Raw genomic sequence first — 17,189 nt, 5'->3', positions numbered from 1 at the left:
GCGCTTCCGCCCACAACCTTTCTTGCGCTTTGTCATTGGCCAGGCTTCAGCCCTCGCCTCCTCCTCTCCTCCGGAACCGCTCCTGGTGTTCCAGAGCCTTGCAATTGGCTCGCGGTTTCGTCTGTCTTTGTCCTTGGACTTTGGATTGGTTCACGTGCAAATTGTTTCCCGAAGTCAGCCGCAGGGCCCGCCTCACGCGAGTGATTGGCCAGCGGGGTCAGACCCGCGCAGTTATTGGAAGGGGCTCGGGCCTGGCGGGAGCTGGGCGGGGCCGGAAGGTGACCGGCACCATGGCGGTCACGGTGCCGCTGCGGGACCGCCTGAGCTTCCTGCACCGGGTGAGTGCGGGGGGCCCCGGCCCCGCCGCGCGCCGCCTCCTGGCCTCGCCCCTGGCCCGAGCCGGCCACCTCCCTGGCTCCGCTCGACCCTCGTGGCGTCCCCGCGCCCCGGGCTCTCCAGTTGCTCCTGAGCTCGGCGTCCCCCGGCCCCTCCCACTTGTTCTCTCTCCTCTTTTCCACCCCCTTCCGTCCCCTCCTACACACCAGACCCCTCCTCCTCTCCCCTCCTACTCTTCGGCCCCTCCCAAAGCTGGGGGACCCCACAGCACGTACGTTGAGGGGGCAGGTCAGGCCACCCGTTTGTCAGGTCCACTGGGGACAGTGAGACCCCCCTTGAACAAAATCCAAGTTGGAGAAGAGAGCTGTGGGACGCCAATTTTTGTTTTCTTACCCAACTTAAAATATCAATAGCCTTACAGGAAAGGAAATATAGTGACCCCAAATTCTGTCCAAGATAAACACAACCAGACACTGGTCCGGGAAACGGGAAAACCTTTTATTCAGTGGCTCAGGCAGTGGGGGAAGCCCTGAGCTCCACTCCAAATTGTGCAGAGAGGACTGAGAGTTTTCAGGACAGAAGGAGGGAAGGGTGGAGCTCAAGTGAAAAATTATAGGCAGTTGGGCAGTGTCCACGGGATACCGGCTGCTGTGCTGATAGCTGGTGGTTACAGAAGCTAGGATCCCATCGTCCCGTAGCGACTGGGAGACAGGCCCTGTCCTTCCTGGTGGTTACATTTCGAGGAGTGGCCTTCACGTCCTTGAGAAAGATACTCCCGAGTTGTAGGAGGTCCGTGTTCACAATTGTAGGTTCTTCTTAGAAAATGCTCCTGAAATGACCCTGAACCAGCCCAATGTCCAGGGTCAAAAAAGGGAGGTTGGGGTCTGTCACCAGGTATAGACCAGAATGAACAGTAAATTCTCCTGGCACCTCGAGCTTCCTCAGGCAGGCGGTGGGGATGGGGGTGGGGGGATGCCAGGTTCACCCTCGTGCTGCCAGAAGCCCAGTCAGTTCTCTTGAGCAGAGATTTCGCTACGTGCCAAACATTCTACGGTTCTGCAGACCTTGCCAGCTCCCCTCTGGGTCTTGGTGGACAAATAGCTAAGCAGTGTGTACACACAGCCTCATGTGACATTCAGGCAAACCGTTTCTGTGGCCATCGCCTCATGGAGTGCACCTGAAGTCTGTCTACACTGAGGCTCGTACCCCCCCAGATGTTCAATGATGTGGAACAGGTGTTTCTGGTTTTTATCCCTATAAGCTATACGTCTTTGTGCTGAGTCAGCTCTTAATGTAAAGGCGTTTGTGCTAACAGGTAAACGTGAGACACACAACTAAGTTGGTTGTTCTTGCTTTGGGTTGTTTCCGTGGAGTCCCTTCATAGAAGTGGAGCTGTGGGTCGGTCAGGCTGAATGGTTATGTCACTTTGCTGATTTGTGTTCTGGAAAAATGCAATCTTCCCAGTGCCCTGTGTGGGAAGTGGGAAGGGGGCTGACCCCAAGGGCTTTTTTTTTTTTTTTTTGCCAGTCAGTAAGTAGGTAAACTAAAGGTGGTTTTAAGTTGTGCAGCTGTAAGCATAGGGGTCTGGGGCCCATGCCGAATCCTGACCCAGAGGGTTTGTTACCATGGAGACCACCACCCATTTCCTCTTCCCAGGTGTTCATCCTGACCTCCACAAGGGGGGGCTCCTGCAGGCTTCCTGTGGCCAGTAGGACCATAGCTGTCCTCTCTGGGTCCCCTCACCCTGTGGCATGCCAACAACGAGATGTGTGGAGACTGGTACCCCCAGGAGCCCCGAGAACGAGGGCTCCTGTGGCCCCTCTCAGGAATGGGTGGCCCCTTTGGTGGCCGGGGGCCCCCTGTGTGCATGGCCACTCACTGTGGGCAGGGCTCTCCCTCCCTTTCAGCTCCCGATTCTCCTGAAGGGAACGTCGGATGACGACGTCCCATGTCCAGGCTACCTGTTTGAGGAGATCACCAGTATCCTTCCTTGTGGACACATGTGGGGGCCCTGGAGCAGGGTTCCTGGGCTTCTACCCTGAGCGGGCCACGGCTCCTTTACCATAGTAGCTGGGTGTGAGCAGGCTCTGAAAGTCACACTACTGATGACACAGGGCTCAGGAGACCCTAGAAGCCCGATGCTCCTGAAACCAGGGCCTGGGGTGGGCGCCTGTTGCGGGGACACACTAAGGAGCGTGATGGCAGGAAGGCCTGGCTTCTCTCCCAGGCCAGCGGCCTTGTGTGGCCCAGGGTCAGCTCGCCCCTTCCCTAACCGAGCGCCTCCCAGAGATCTCCCACGAGTCCCTGGGCAGCAGCCAGTGCCTCCTGGAGTACCTGCTGAGCCGTCTGCAGAGCGGCTCTGGCCGCGTGAAGCTCAAGGTGAGTCCGTGAGCGGCTCCACAGACCCTCCTGGGGGTTAGTTTAGGGCCCAGTCCTGCCCCCGGTGGTGAGGCTGGAGGGGAGGGATGAGCCGGGGGCGCGGGTGGCTGTGTCGGGAGGGGTGCCACTCTTTGGGCCCAGCTCTGCCCCACGTGCCTGCTCCCCCAGGTACTGAAGATCATGCTGCACCTGTGTGGTCATGGCTCCTCGTCCTTCCTGCTCATCCTTAAGCGCAACCCCACCTTCATCCAGGAAGCCGCAGGTACAGCGCCGGCACAGCCCAACGGAGGTGCAGGGAGGAGGGTGGCCAGGGCAGGTCTTGGCCAGATCCCTTAACCCGGGCCCCCGCTTCCCCACCCCTTACTCATGCTCCCCACCCTGTGCCCCGCCCACCCTGTCCTCTGCTGTCAGCACCTCCGTGCAGGACCCTCCCTCCTCCCCGCAGGGCCAGGCCAGCTCCGCTGGGGGCTCCTCCGAGCCCTCCCTGCGCTTAGCCCCCTGCTCCTCCCCTGTGTTCACCGCACTGTGCAGAATGACTGGTGTCTGTCCGTGAGCCCTGCCAGGCCCTTGCGGCCTGGACCTTTCCTGTCCTTGTGCCCTGCACACGGTGGGCGCTCGGCAAGCGTCTGCACTGCCGTCCTTGCCACGGGCTCTCTCTTCTCCCCAGGGCTGCTCCTCAGGGCCCTAGTAAGCCTTCCGCTCTTGGAAGGGCTGTGGGAGGACGGGACTGGTGAGGCCGTCGGGAGAGGTGGGGCTCTGGCCTGTCGTGATCCAGGCGACAGGTGGGTCTGGGGTGGAGCCCCATCCCTCACTCGCCCCCAGGCCGGAGGTGTCCGTGCGTCTCTCATCTCTTGTTAACAAGGACTTGTGGGGACGTGGCCTGAGGTCTTCTCCTCAGGTGGGGCGAACTGAACAGGAAGGCCTTGGTGTTCAGGCAAGAACTCACCCCGCCAAGCTGTCCCTGAGAGGGCAGTGCCATGGAGAGGCTGAGTCCCTTGGCCACTGCTTGCTTGTAGGAGACCCTCAGCAGTTAGCGAGTGAGTCCCACCCGCCAGGTGCTGGGACTTATCCCACCCACACCCCAGATCCACTGTCCCCCCTTTACTGCAGGCAGGACTGAGGCCAGGGTGGGGCTGGGCTGCCTGTGGGCCCTGGGCCACTATGCCAGCGCCTTGGAGACAGGGAATGGCCTTGGAGCGGGCACAGACCATGACTCAGCAGATGCCCAGAGGCGTCCAGGGGGCTGGGGGTGCACTTGTCACAGCTTAGCTCCCTGGAGCTTGTGCACTGAAGCAGCACGACTGGTTCATACTCACCAGCCAGCTGGTCAGAATGGGTCTGTCCCGCTGGGCAGCTCATGTGACCATGGCTGGTGCCAGACGTCACCTCTATCCTGGTCTCCAAAGAGGGCAGATGAAGCAGAACGGGGACAGCAAACCGTGGTTTTCTGTTGGCACCAAAATCTCTTGAGCTCTGAGCACTGCCCCCAGAGGACGGGTGCCCAGATAGGCCTGCACAGGCTGTGAGAAGAGATGGTGCTGGGAGCAGGAAGGGTACACAGAGAGGACGGCCCTACTTTGGGGGCCAGGCGGGGGTCCCCTGCGATCCGAGGCTTGGGCCCCACAGGGAGGGTGGGAGCTGTGGCACGACGGCAGGGAGGTGCCCGCCCTACCTGGTTGCAGGGCCGTGGTCTGCACACCCCGGGGCTGGCCTGCCAGGGTGGAGACAGCACCAGATGGGTGAAAAGTGAGATGTGTTTGGACAGAGGAAACAGAGAGGCCCCGCTCTTCCTCTCAGCTCTGAAAGGATGAGGTGGAGCCAGGCATAAGGGTGTTTCCAGCTAGTGCAAGGGCCCTGCGGCAGGGAGAGCCCGGAGTGGTTTAATGAGATTTAAGCTCATTTGATTTACCACATCTGAAGTTTTGTGAGCAGGAGACTTTTCAGGCGTGATAAGGAACTTGAGTTTTATCATCTTTGAGCCCCTGGAAGCTCTAAGTGTTTTGAATTGGACAAGAGCCTCCTCTGGTTGCCTCTGGGTGGAGAAGGGGTTGAGGGGAGGCAGTTAGGTCGCAGGTGCAGGAGCTCAGGCGAGGGGCGGCAGTGGGGTCAGGGAGCGATGCAGCCCATGATGTTCTGGAGTTTGGATTGCAGCCTCGCCGCTGTGGGTGTGGGCGAGGGGGAGCCGAGGGGTTGTGAGGGCACAGCCACCTCAGGCCTGGGGACGGTGGTGCATCTGTGCTTTAGGAAGCCCCCAGGGACTTGGGGGGTGGTGCTGAGCAGGGGCTTCATGGGGGGCTGGGCGGGGCCGAGGCTCACCACCTGTGTCGGGGGTGGGCTTTGAGGCTGGGCCCCTCGGGGTGGTTGGCATAGCCCAGCTCAGCTCTGCTCCCCTCTGCCTCTGTCCCGCAGTTTTCACAGGACCCCCGGATCCTCTCCACGGGAACAGCTTGTACCAGAAGGTGCGGGCGGCTGCCCAGGTGAGCCCAGGACCCAGGTCTCTCCCTGCTTTTCCCGCCCGGGACTCTGGTTCCACTCCTGCTGCGGGACGGGAGCGCCTGTGTGTGGCCCTCAGAGGAGAAGGGGGCAGGGGTGCAGAGCAGAGGGGTGGGCGCGAGGACAGCGGATGTGTGGTGGTGCTGAGTGTCCTCTGCCTCTGTCTAGGACTTGGGGGCTGCCTTGTTCTCGGACGCCTTGTCACCTCTGCCTCCCTCCCAGCCGCCCAGGGCCCTGCCTCCAGCAGGTATGCAAGTACGTCCAGCCCCATCACCGGGTTCCACTCTGCGGGGGCTCACGGCCTCCTCCCCTGAGTATCCGGGGCTGAGGGTGGGGGTCCCCGCTGCTGCTGACATGGACCTCCCCGCAGGCATGGGCTCCCATTCCAGGCCCCAGAGCGCCCTACAGGGCTTCGGCTACAGCAAGGAACGGGGCCACACAGGTGAGTGCTGTGGGGGTGAGGGGCCGGGCGCGGGGTGGGCGGGGCCCGTGCGCCCCCGACTGACTTCCCTCCCACCCTGGGGCGGCAGGGCATGTGCAGCCGCTCTGTTTAACCGACAGGTGAGAAGCCAGGCTGAGGGTCAGCCTTGCACTTGGGCCCCCAGCGCTGGCTCCTTCAAGGAGCCAAGGGCAGAGGGTGGTGGTCCCGTCTGTGACAGAGGTGATTTAGAGCAGGCCCGGTGCCGGCCCTGCTTGCTGGGAGAGCCTGAGGCCCCAGCAGGGCCACGTGAGCCTCTCATGGGCTCTGGGCTGTGTCAAGCTGTTGTGCTGACTGTCTGGTCATGGCTCCCAGTTCCCTGGCACTTCTGATTCCTAAAGGGGGTCTGTCTCAGAGGCCCTGCCCATTCCTAATTTGGGGGTGACCACCGGATCACCCTCCATGGGGCACTCACGTGGGTAGGCCCTCCAGCCCTGGACGTGAGCACTCCTTAAGCGGCCACGGAGATTGTGGTTCTCAGGACAAGCACCTTAGGTGCCCCCCGGCTCCGAGGCGGGGACCCAGGGGGCCCAGTGGCACAGCTTTGCTGTAAGCTGCCGAGCGTCCAGGTACCTCGGGGCCAGGATGCACTGAAGTGAATTCACCACAGAAGTTTCCGGAAGGACGCTGTCCCTCCACACGGCCTCTGCTCTGTGACTGCAGCTTGTGTCCTGCTCCCGAGTCCTGGGTAGGGAGCAGCCAGGGGTACCTCATCCTGGGAAAACGGGGCAGGACTGAGAGGGACTGTGCCGTCTCCTCTCTGTCTCTGGTACAGGCTCTGCGGGCGAAGCCTTCCTGTCCACCATCCAGAAGGCCGCAGAGATGGTGGCCAGCGCCATGCGCCCTGGGCCTGAGAGCCCCAGCTCCCAGAGGTCCCTTCTGCGAGGTGACGCCTACCAGCCGGCTGTGACACCTTCAGCCAGCCTCGGCCCCCCAACCCCCAGGAACCCTCTCCCCAGGGCCGGCCCAGGTGCCCGAGGTATCCAGCGAGACTCCTCCACTGGGGGTGTCTGGCTTCCCCCTCCCAGGGCCCTGGGCTTCCTGTCACCTGTTCGGGCCAGGCCGGAGCTGATGGGGGAGGAGGAAGAAAGCAGCCCACCCATGGTGGGAGGGGGTGCGAGCCACACCCTGCCAGTCCCACGACATCTCTCAGAGCCAGCACGCTCCGTTGGCCACGTGGGAACCCCCGCAGAGCCAGCCGCGCATGCGACTCAAGTTCCCTGGGGCCTCTGCGGTGGCTACCTTGTCCCCACACTGTTGGACGTCTCTGTCAGTCTGCTCTGGGTGGGAGCTTGGGTGGTAAGGCCCCACAAGAAGGCGGGGTCCGCCCAGGATCCCAGCTGCTCAGGCACAGAAGCAGGACTTGAGCTGGGACGGGAGCCCAGCCCCAGCTCTTGTGCGTTCACCCAGCGCGTTCAAGCGGCTGTGCAGCCCATCAGGGCCCAGGGACAACCGGGAAGCCCTCCTCAGGGGCCAGGCTCCGTGGCACGTGCGTTCTAGTGGTGAGCCGTAAGAACGGAAGGAGGGGCAGCCGTCTGTGATCTCCGCCTTTCCCAGAAGCTGCTGTCATATTTGTCCCGCTCGAAGGAAGAATGTCAGGGCTCACTGGGATTTTAGAGCTGCTGTCCTGGGCGCTGCCCCACTGCCCCAGCCCGCTGCCCTGCGCATCCTGCCTCCCGCCTGGCCTCTGGTGCCTGGCGCTGCTTCCTGCATTTTCCAGGCCAGGCGTGTCCCATGCGGGACCCCCACCCTGGTCCTGAGTCAGAATGTGCCCCATTCTGCCCCGTCTCCTCTCGCCTGGTGTTTCCTGGAGCAGGAGCCCAGGCGGCCACCCTGTCCACATCTCGGGACCCAGCCCCCAGGCCCTTCCCTGGGTCTCCCCGTCCAGGGCTCCCGGGAAGATGGACATGGGGCCAATCAGAGGCCCACAAAAGTCTTACCCTTGGTCACTGTTTCTTCCAGCCATGAGACACCAGCCTGGGCAGGCCGGAGGCGGCTGGGATGAGCTGGACAGCAGCCCAAACTCTCAGGATTCTTCCCAGGAGAATGACGACCTGGGCAAGGCCTCAGACTCAGGTAGTCCGTCGGGCAGTGACAGCCCCTCAGGGGCCAGCCGGGCACCCAGCGACCTGGCAGAAAGGTGAGCCAGCACCCCAGGGCACCCCTCCCTGCCCTGCTCCAGGGTCCTACCCCGATGGGGGAGACTTGACCCAGAAAGGCTTCACCCCTCCTGGCATGGGTGGAGCCCACCCTCTTTCCTGACCTGCGTGCCCCCGACAGGGTCGAGGCCGTGACCCTGAGTGACTGCCAGCAGGAGCTGAGCCTGGTCCGGGCCGTGACACGGGGGCCGCACTGCTTCCTGAGCCGAGAGGAGGTGCAGCACTTCGTCAAAGAGTGAGCCCCTGACCCACTGCAGGCTCCCCAGCCCTGCGCCCCCGCCGCCCCTCGCCCTGGCTCTGCACACCGCCCCCCTCTTGCTCTGCCGGCCCAGCCCCACTGCCCGGTGCCCCCTTCATGCAGGTGTGGACTCCTCAACTGTGAGGCCGTGCTGGAGCTGCTCGTCCGCCACCTGGGCGCAACCAGCGAGCGCGTGCAGATGGTGAGGAGGGGAGCGGGGGCGGCGGTGGGTGAGGGGGGAGTGAGCACGGGATTCTGGTGGACCACCCAGCTCGGCTGAGTGCCGAGAGGAGGGAGGGAGCTGGCCATACAGACCTCCCTGGGGGTGGACCCTGCTGACGTCAAGCCCGCCCCACAGAGAGCCCTGGGTGCCATCGCCTCCCTCGGGTGCACCGACCTGCTCTCCCAGGAGCGAGTCCTGCTCCTTGCCCGGCCTCAGCTGCAGGAGCTCAGCGTGGGCAGCCCCGGACCCGTGACCAACAAGGCCACCAAGGTGGGCAGCCTCTGGGACCCAGAGAAGTGGGCGCAGGACACCTCGGCAGCCCCACACCGTCTCCCCCACCCTCCACTGCCTTCCCTAGACCCGCCCCTCCTGCCCTTGCTGGACAGGAGAGCCAGGTCATGCCCTTAGAACAGCGGTCGGGGGCCTGGCCTCTTCCCGTTCCTGGGACCCCCATGCTCCCCTGCCCTTCTGCCCAGCAGCTCTGCCCTTCGGGCGACTCGCTCTCCCTCATGGCTCGTCTCCTGTGGGAAGCCCTCCTCGACTGCTTGGATGCATCTCTCCCTCTGTTCTGCACTCTGGGTCACAGCTCGTGGGTCTGAGCTCTGCTCCCAGGTCCCCAGCTTCAGGAGGACAGAAAGGGTTCCGTTCGTCTGAGTCCTCTTTCCACTGATGAATGTGGGGAGCCCCCCGGGAATCTTCGCTGGGGGCCCCTCGGCAGCAGCCAGGCCCCGGCATCTCCGCCCGCTCTTGGCATCCTTCGGCTTCTGGTTTCTTCTGTGGTGGCTGAAGATTCAGAGCCTTAGTCACCTGTCCCTAAACTGCCTTTCTTCAAAGCACTGGCAAACCTGTCACACACGAAACACACTGTGGGCATGTCACGGTGGTGTTTCTAAAACCTGGGAAGGACCCAGGAGTCTGGCAGGCGGGAACGACCAGGGGGTTTAGACACGTCTGTTCTCTCCACGTGTGTGTCAGGTGCTCGTGTGGCACCTGACCGGGGGGCTTCTCCCGCTCTGGCAGGTCACACGGCAGCTCGATGCCGGGAAAGTGCCCATTTGTGTGACAGCGGGTGGGGAGCAGGAGCGCTGCAGTTGGGGGAATGACACGAGGACAGCTGTGAGTGGCTAGCGGCCCTGCCCCCTGCTCTGGGCAGTGGCATTGAGGAGGGAACCGGCAGGGCCCTGTCCTCTGAGATTCCTGGAGGAGCATAGGAGCCCTCACTGATTCCCCTCTTCTTCCCTCGTTCAGATCCTGAGACACTTTGAAGCCTCCTGCCGACAGTGGCCCCCTGCCCGGAGGCCCCCAGCCGAGCCTGGCCCCGCAGTCGCCCGTGTGGGCCCGTCAGACCTGCTGACCGACACCCTGCCTTTCACCGAGGGCCAGGCCTTCCTGCAGCCTCTGAGTTCAGCTCTGTTTTCGCCCAAGGACACTGCTCCCCCATCGGGGCTGCAGCCCGGCCCTGTGCCCCCGACTTCCCTGGACGGCTGCCCCCTTCCAGCCCATGCAGATGCCAGGGAGGCCAAGACCAGACTGGCAGGTTCCAGAGAGCAGGGGGCTGGATCGGAGCGGGGCCCGTTCGGCACAGACACTGCAAAGGGAGGGCCAGAGCTTGACCCGGGCCCCGGGGATAGCTGTGACTCCTTGTTTGCTGGCATGGAACTGGTGGCCTGTCCCCGCCTGGTGGGGGCCGGGACTGCTGCAGAAGAGCCCCTCCCAGCCTGCCAGGCTCCCTGGACACTGTCACAGAGAGTGGCAGCAAAAGAGCCTTCTGGCTCTGAGCCATCAGCTTTCGCATTCTTAAACTCATGATCTTGTCAGCCTGGGCCACTTGCAGAGTCTCTGTGTCCCCCAGCCCCTGACTCCTAGGACCCTGTGACTTTGTGCTGTCCCCATGTGCCCACAGCCTCTGTGTCCCACCAAAGAGTGGCTCCCCTCAGGTGTCTGCAGTCGGCCTCACCCTCCTCTGGCCTCCTCCCCTCACCCACTGAGGCATTGGTGCGGACAGCCACCCAGCCAGGCAAGCTCAGAGTGGACAGCCCACCCAGTGATGAGAACAGCCACCAGTAAAACACAGATAATGTTTCAGGAGTCCACGAACCAGCCAGAGCCAGGCCGGCACTGCTGGAAGGGGTCGTCCTTGCCCATGGGGGCTACTCCCCAACCTTGTCCCTGAGGTGGGTTCCCCATTTTTCTGCTGGGGGGCAGGACCCCCCCCACAGCCCACCCTGTGGGTGTGATGGCCGAGGAGCAGCCCCCCAGGCAGCCCGCAGGACACACAGGGAGGGCGGGACGGGCACAGAATGAGGAGCTGAGTGCTCGCTGAGACTGGCAGCTGGCGGGCCCTGGGCTGCCGGGTCTCCCACCTCACAGCCATCTGGTCTGGCAGGATGAGTACACCGCCCGCTTTTCCCATTTGCCAGAGGGATCCTAAGGGAGGACAGTGGGGTGGGTGGTATGGCGTGGCCTGCCTGGAGGGCGTGGGAGGGAAGGCCTGCTGACCGAGCTCAGAGACCAGACACCCCTTGGAACTGTCCTCAGTCCCCAGGGTCCTCACGGGCACACAGAGAGGGGCACCAGGGGGAGACAGGCCCCATCTGCAGGCTGAGCCCAGGCCCGGCCCCCAGCCGAGCTTCTGCTGTTTCCAGACGACAATCCTGAGAGGAGGACCGCAGGGCCACCTCAGTCATTACCCCCTGTCCCCGCTGTCTCCTTGGCCAGAGACTGGCCATTTGGACTTGAATTCCTATAGCAGCAGGCAGGCACAGGGCCTTACAAGTGCTGACCTCGGGGTCCCCTGGGGAAACCCCTGCCTGCCTTGCCCTCAGAAACAAGGATTTTTGGGTGGATTTGGAACCACTGCTTGGGTCTTTGAGCTCAGATCCCTCTCTCAGCGGGGGTAGGGGGGGTGTACTAAGCAGCGTCACACCTTCTCGTCCAGCAGGATGGGGCCCTTTCCAGCATCGGGTCCCTGTGTGACCCATGTCAGCTCCCCCCTGCCATGACCACTGCCTGCAGAGTGTACAGCCACCTCAGAGCAATGGCTGTGGTCACTCTTGGAAGAACTGGGGTTGACCTGGGGTCACACCTCCTACATAAACACTGCTGTTCACACAAAGCTGCACTGTTTGCTTTTTTCTTTTATTTTCCATCTTTGTGTGTGTGTGTGTATGAAGATGGCCCTAAGGGGCACACGGAGAGACTTCTAAAAGCAGGGACAGGTATTTTTTCCTTAAATGTTTGGAAGGACTCCCCAGTGGAACTATCTTGTCCTGTAATTTTCTAAATTGCAAGGTTTTTAACTATGAAGTTCAGTTTCTTAAGTAGATTTGGGACGATTTGGGTTCTGTATTTCTTCATAGGCTAGCTTAAGTAATTTTTTTTTTTTTTTTTTTTTAAGCTGCGTTGGTCTTCATTGCTGCGTGTGGGCTTTCCCCAGTTGCAGTGAGCGGGGACCACTCCTTGTTGTGGTGTGCAGGCCTGTCACTGCAGTGGCCTTTCATGGAGCACGGGCTGTAGGTGTGCAGGCTTCAGTAGTTGTGGCTCGTGGGCTCTAGAGCGCAGGCTCAGTAGTTGTGGCGCACGGGCTTAGCTGCTCCGCGGCAAATGGGATCCTCCTGGACCAGGGCTCAAACCCGTGTCCCCTGTGTTGGCAGGCGGATTCTTAACCACTGCACCACCAGGGGAGCCCCAGCTATAGAGTTTTTCTAGCCTACTTTTCATTATTCTTTCAATTTCTATAGAGTCCCACCTTCATTTCTGTTACTGATAATTTTTCCCCTTTCTTGGTTAGTCTGATAAGAGGTTTATTAATATTACTGACCTTTTCGAAGAACTAACTTGGTTTTATTCTACTAGTTTTATGTTTTCTATTTCATCGATTTTTGCTCTTTATTATTTCATTTGTTCTGTTTTTTTTTTCTCTAGTTTTTTTAAGCTTAGATTATTGATTTGAGAACTTTATTCTTTTCTGATACAAATGTTTTAAAAATATTTATTTATTTGGCTGCACCAGGTCTTAGTTGCGGCATGTGGGATCTCTTTTTTTTTTCTTTTTTTTTAGTTGTGGCATGCAGGATCTTTAGTTGAGGCATGTGGGATATTTAGTTGTGGCATGCAGAATCTTTGGTTGAGGCATGTGGGCTCTTTTAGTTGCGGCATGCAGGATTTAGTTCCCTGACCAGGGATCGAACTTGGGCCCCCTGCATTGGGAGCATGGAATCCTGCACGTCTTCCTCTAGACACTGCTTTAGCTGCATCCCATGAATTTTGATACATTTTATTTTTATTCAGTTCAAAATATTTTCTAATTTCCCATAAGACTTCCTTTTTGTCTGATGGATTATTTTAAAATGTGTTTTTTTGTTATTACTACTTTAACTCTGATGTAAGAGAACATATTTTGTGAGACTTCCATTATATTGTTAAAGATTTCAAACTTTTGTTAAAGTTTGTTTAGTGGCCCAGAATATAGTCTATCTTGGTGAATGTTCCATGTACGCTTGGTCTAGAGAACTACAGACCAATCTCCTTCATCAACATAGATTAAAATTAAAATTCTCAACAAAATATTACCAAAACAGGGCTTCCCTGGTAGCGCAGTGGTTAAGGATCCGTCTGCCAATGCAGGGGACATGGGTCCACAGAGTAGGATCCCACATGCCGTGGAGCAATTAAGCCCGTGTGCCACAGCTACTGAGCCTACGCTCTAGAGCCTGCAAGCCACAACTACTGAAGCCTGCGTACCTAGAGCCTGTGCTCCGCAACAAGAGAAGCCACCACAATGAGAAGCCCGCGCACCACAACGAAGAATAACCCCTGCTTTATGCAACTAGAGAAAGCCCACGCGCAGCAACGAAGACCCACTGCAGCCAAAAAATAAAAATAAATTAATTAATTAAAAAAAATAAAATTAACGAAACAAATCCAGCAATATACAAAAAGTAATACATCACAATAAGTGGAGTTTTTCCTGGGGAAGGAAGGCTGGTTCAACATCTGAAAATCAATCAGTGCAATTCATCATATTAACACACTAAAGGAGAAAGAATCACATTATCATTTTACACAGAAATAGCAAGAGATAAAATTCAACATTCATTCATGATTTTTAAAAAACTCAGCAAACTAGAAATACAACAATTTCTTTCACCTGGTAAAGGGTATCTACAAAAATCCCACAGCTAACACCATACTTAATGGCAAAGGACTGGATGTTTTCCCCCTAAGACTGGGAACAAGGCCAGGTTGTCCGCACTCATCACTTCTGTTTAGCATTGTCCTGGAAGCTCCAGCCACAAAATAAAACAAGAAAAAATCAAAAGGCAAACACATTGGAAAGGAGGAAATAAAACTGTTTCTATTCACAGAGAGCATAATTGTCTATGTAGAAAATCACGTGGAATCTACACAAAACCCTAAAACTAATAAATGAGTTTAGCAAGAACACAGGCTACAGAGTAAATTATACCATGAACTGTATTTTCGTATACTGGTGATAAACAATTGGAAAGTGACATTTAAAAAACTGTTATTTATGATAGGGCTTCCCTGGTGGTGCAGTGGTTAGGAATCCACCTGCCAATTCAGGGGACATGGGTTCAAGCCCTGGTCCGGGAAGATCCCACATGCCACGGAGCAACTAAGCCCACGCGCCACAACTACTGAAGCCCACGTACCTAGAGCCCATGCTCCACAAGAGAAGCCACCGCAATGAGAAGCCCGTGCACCGCAAGGAAGAGTAGGCCCTGCTTGCTGCAGCTAGAGAAAGCCTGCACGCAGCAACGAAGACCCAACACAGCCAAAAATAAAAATAAATAAAATAAATTTATTTTAAAAAAACAAAAAAACCCACTATTATTTATGATAGCATCTGAAAAATGAAATAATTAGGTACAAATCTAAAAAATATATGTAGGCTCTGTATGATGAAAAATACAAAAGACTGATGAAGGAAATCAATGAAGACCTACATAAATGGAGAGCTATACCATGTTCATGATTGGAAAATTTTACTGTTAAGATGTCAATTCTCCCCAGATTGATCTATAGATTTAACATAATCCCCATCAAACTCCCCCTGGATTTTTTTGTAAATGGAGACAAGCTGATCCTAAAAGCTACAGCCAAAGTCAAAGCAATTAGAATAGCTAAGGTGATTTTGAAAAAGAACACAGAAGGCTCACAGTACCTGATTTGAAGTGTGAGATGGGTGAAAGTTCAGACACAGATCAATGGACCAGTACAGACAGTTCAGAAACAGACCCACACAGATATGGTCAATTGGTTTTTCACAGGTGTCAAGGTAATTCAATGGAGAAAGGATAGACTTTCACCGGATAGTATTGAAACAACTGGAAGAAAAGAGTGAGGCTTGGCCCCATCTCATATCTTACACAGATTTTTTAAAAAATTTATTTTATTTATTTATTTTTGGCTGTGTTGGGTATTTGTTGCTGCACGGGCTTTCTCTAGTTGCAGCGAGCGGGGGCTTCTCTTCATTGTGGTGCATGGGCTTCTCATTGCGGTGGCTTCTCTTGTTGCAGACCATGGGCTCTAGGCATGTGGGCTTCAATTGTTGTGGTGCATGGGCTCAGTAGTTGTGGTTCACAGGCTCTAGAGCGCAGGTTCAGTAGTTGTGGCACACAGGCTTAGTTGCTCCGCGGCATGTGGGATCTCCCTGGACAAGGCCTCGAACCCATGTCCCCTGCATTGGCAGGCAGATTCTTAACCACTGCACCACCAGGGAAGCCCCTCTTACACAAAATTTAAAGTGAGCCACAGACCTAAGTGTAAAACTTCCAGAAGAAAACCTAGCAGAAAATGTTCTGTCCTTGGATTAGGCAATGGTTTCTATGAGATACAAAAAGCTCAAACTGTAATAGAAAAAACTGGGTGTCACTGAAGTTGAAGAACTTCACTTTGAATGCCACAGTGAAGAGGACAAAAAGACAAGCCACAGACTGGAGAAGATGTTTGCAAATCACAGCTCTCAGGAAGGACTTGTATCAAGAACATATAACGAACACTCAAAACTCGATGATAAAACAAAAACCCAGTTTACAAAGCTGGCAAAAGATTTGGACAGACACCTCACCAAAGAAGGTATATGAATATAGGGCAGAGAAGCCCATGAATAGATTTTCGACATCATTAGGGAAATGCCATTGAAGACCACGTGGGATACCACTACACACCTATTAGTATTACTTAAAAATAATAATAATTAAAAAACCCAGTAATACCAATTGTGAGAGCAATGGGGAGCAACTGGAACTCACACGCTGCTGGTGAGAATGTAAAAAGATACACTTCCTTTGGAAAAGTTGAGCGGTTTCTTAGAGAGTTAAACATGTACCTACAATACAATTCAGTAGTCCCCTCCTAAGTATTTATTTACCCAAGCGACATGAAAACTTATGTTCATACAAGAGCCTAATAGTGAATGTTTACAGCAGTTCCATTCATAATTGTCCCAAACTGCAAACAACCCTATGTCCTTGGGTTGCTGAGTAATAAAGTATGGTTCACGCATACTGTGGAATACTAGTCGGCAATGAAGAGGAACATAGATGCCTCTCACACCGCTAAGTGAAGGAAGCCAGACCCAAAATGCTACACACCGCAGGACTGCATTTCTACGACACTCTGGAAAAGGCAAAATCATAGTGACAGGGGACAGGTTAGTGGTGGCTGGGGCAAGGGGTGGGGAGGGTTTGGCTACAAAGAGGCAGCCCAGGGTTTGGGGAGGGGAGAGAATGTTCTGTGCCTTGTTTGCGTGGTGGTACAACAACTCTAGGCATCGTCAAAACTCAGCTGTACACTCCAAAATGTGATTTTTATTGATATAAATTAAAATTTATTAAAGTAAAAAAGTATGTGATTTGTAAAAGTGGGGCAAAAATCAGCAAAGTGCTGTTATTTTGAAGGGAAAGACGACTTGTTGGTGAGATCAGAAGTTTCATGGAGGAGAGGGGGCTTTCCTGGTGAAGGGATCACAGACCGGTGGAATCTGGCCGAGCAGCGCGGCGCTGGGCGTGCTGGGTCCACCTGAGCGCTGGGAAGGACGCACCGTGCCGTTCGTGGGACACCTAGGACACCAAGGAGGAGAGGCCCTGCCAGTGGGGCCTGTGGACATGGGTTACAATAGGAAACAACCTCCAGGTGCGGGGGTGGAGGTGGGAGGATTAAAACTTTCGAGGAGGCAAAAAAAAAAAAAAAAAAAAAAAAAAGGCATCGTCAAGACAGAAAGGATGGAGACAAAAAGGGCAAAGCCACCGCGCACTGGGTGTGGGAGTCGGTGTCAGAGCCGCCCGAGAAAGGGCACCCTATTGACAGCTTCACATTTCCCCCGAGGCGGGCCTCCCTGGGACTCGCAGGTCTGGACCCCAAAACGGAGCTTTCACGGGGTAGTGGGATCCACGTGTCCAGACGGGTCTCGGCAAGGAGGGAACCCAGGGACCGCGTGGGAGCCGAGGTTCCGCGTGGGATCCGGGGGACGGCGTGGGAGCCGAAGTATGCGTGGGAGCCGGGGGACGGCGTGGGAGTTCGGGGACCCTGTGGCAGCCGCGCAAGCTGGCTGAGCTGGGGTGAAAGAGAAGCTCGGAGCGACCACACACCCCCGGCTGCTCTCCCCACACCCCGCCCCTTTCTCCATCCCTCCCCACAGGCTCCGCCCAGGACCCGCCCCCACTTCTGCCGAGACCCCGCCTCCCGCAGCCAAGTCCAATCGGCAGTCCGCCGCCACCACGGGCCCTCAGCTCTCTGCTGCTCCTCCCACGCCTGAACTTCCCGAAGGACAGCCGAGCGGCCCAATGAGCTCCCAGGACGTCCGGAGCGGGCGGCCGGAGGGCCAATTCGAAAGCGGCGCGGGCAGGAAAGGCGGGC

At 56.8% G+C, this 17,189-nt stretch overlaps 1 protein-coding gene across 8 annotated transcripts; it reads left to right on the top strand.

Annotated features, from left to right (window-relative positions):
- The first annotated feature begins 14 nt into the window (after positions 1-14).
- Positions 15-11,421, top strand: TEPSIN (TEPSIN adaptor related protein complex 4 accessory protein). Of its 8 annotated transcripts, none has more exons than XM_082373588.1 (14): positions 15-338; positions 2,244-2,316; positions 2,624-2,715; positions 2,884-2,977; positions 3,383-3,497; positions 5,125-5,192; positions 5,377-5,463; positions 5,579-5,650; positions 6,462-6,665; positions 7,649-7,826; positions 7,967-8,080; positions 8,207-8,285; positions 8,442-8,576; positions 9,555-11,421. In XM_082373588.1, the coding sequence occupies exons 1-14, from the start codon at positions 291-293 to the stop codon at positions 10,113-10,115; spliced, it is 1,920 nt and encodes a 639-aa protein (XP_082229714.1). In that variant the 5' UTR covers positions 15-290; the 3' UTR covers positions 10,116-11,421. The 8 variants fall into 8 exon arrangements, with proteins under 8 accessions (XP_082229714.1, XP_082229715.1, XP_082229708.1 ...); XM_082373589.1 differs by lacking the exon at positions 9,555-11,421 and adding an exon at positions 8,786-9,391 and having other exon boundaries at positions 175-338; XM_082373582.1 differs by having other exon boundaries at positions 185-338; positions 6,462-6,656.
- The last annotated feature ends 5,768 nt before the right edge of the window (positions 11,422-17,189 follow it).

Source organism: Balaenoptera borealis (genome assembly GCF_965194805.1).
Source record: "Balaenoptera borealis genome assembly, chromosome: 20".
NCBI classification, from domain to species: domain Eukaryota; kingdom Metazoa; phylum Chordata; class Mammalia; order Artiodactyla; family Balaenopteridae; genus Balaenoptera; species Balaenoptera borealis.
The sequence above is the reverse complement of the archived record's forward strand: the minus strand, read 5'-3'. Positions and strand labels throughout refer to the sequence as shown.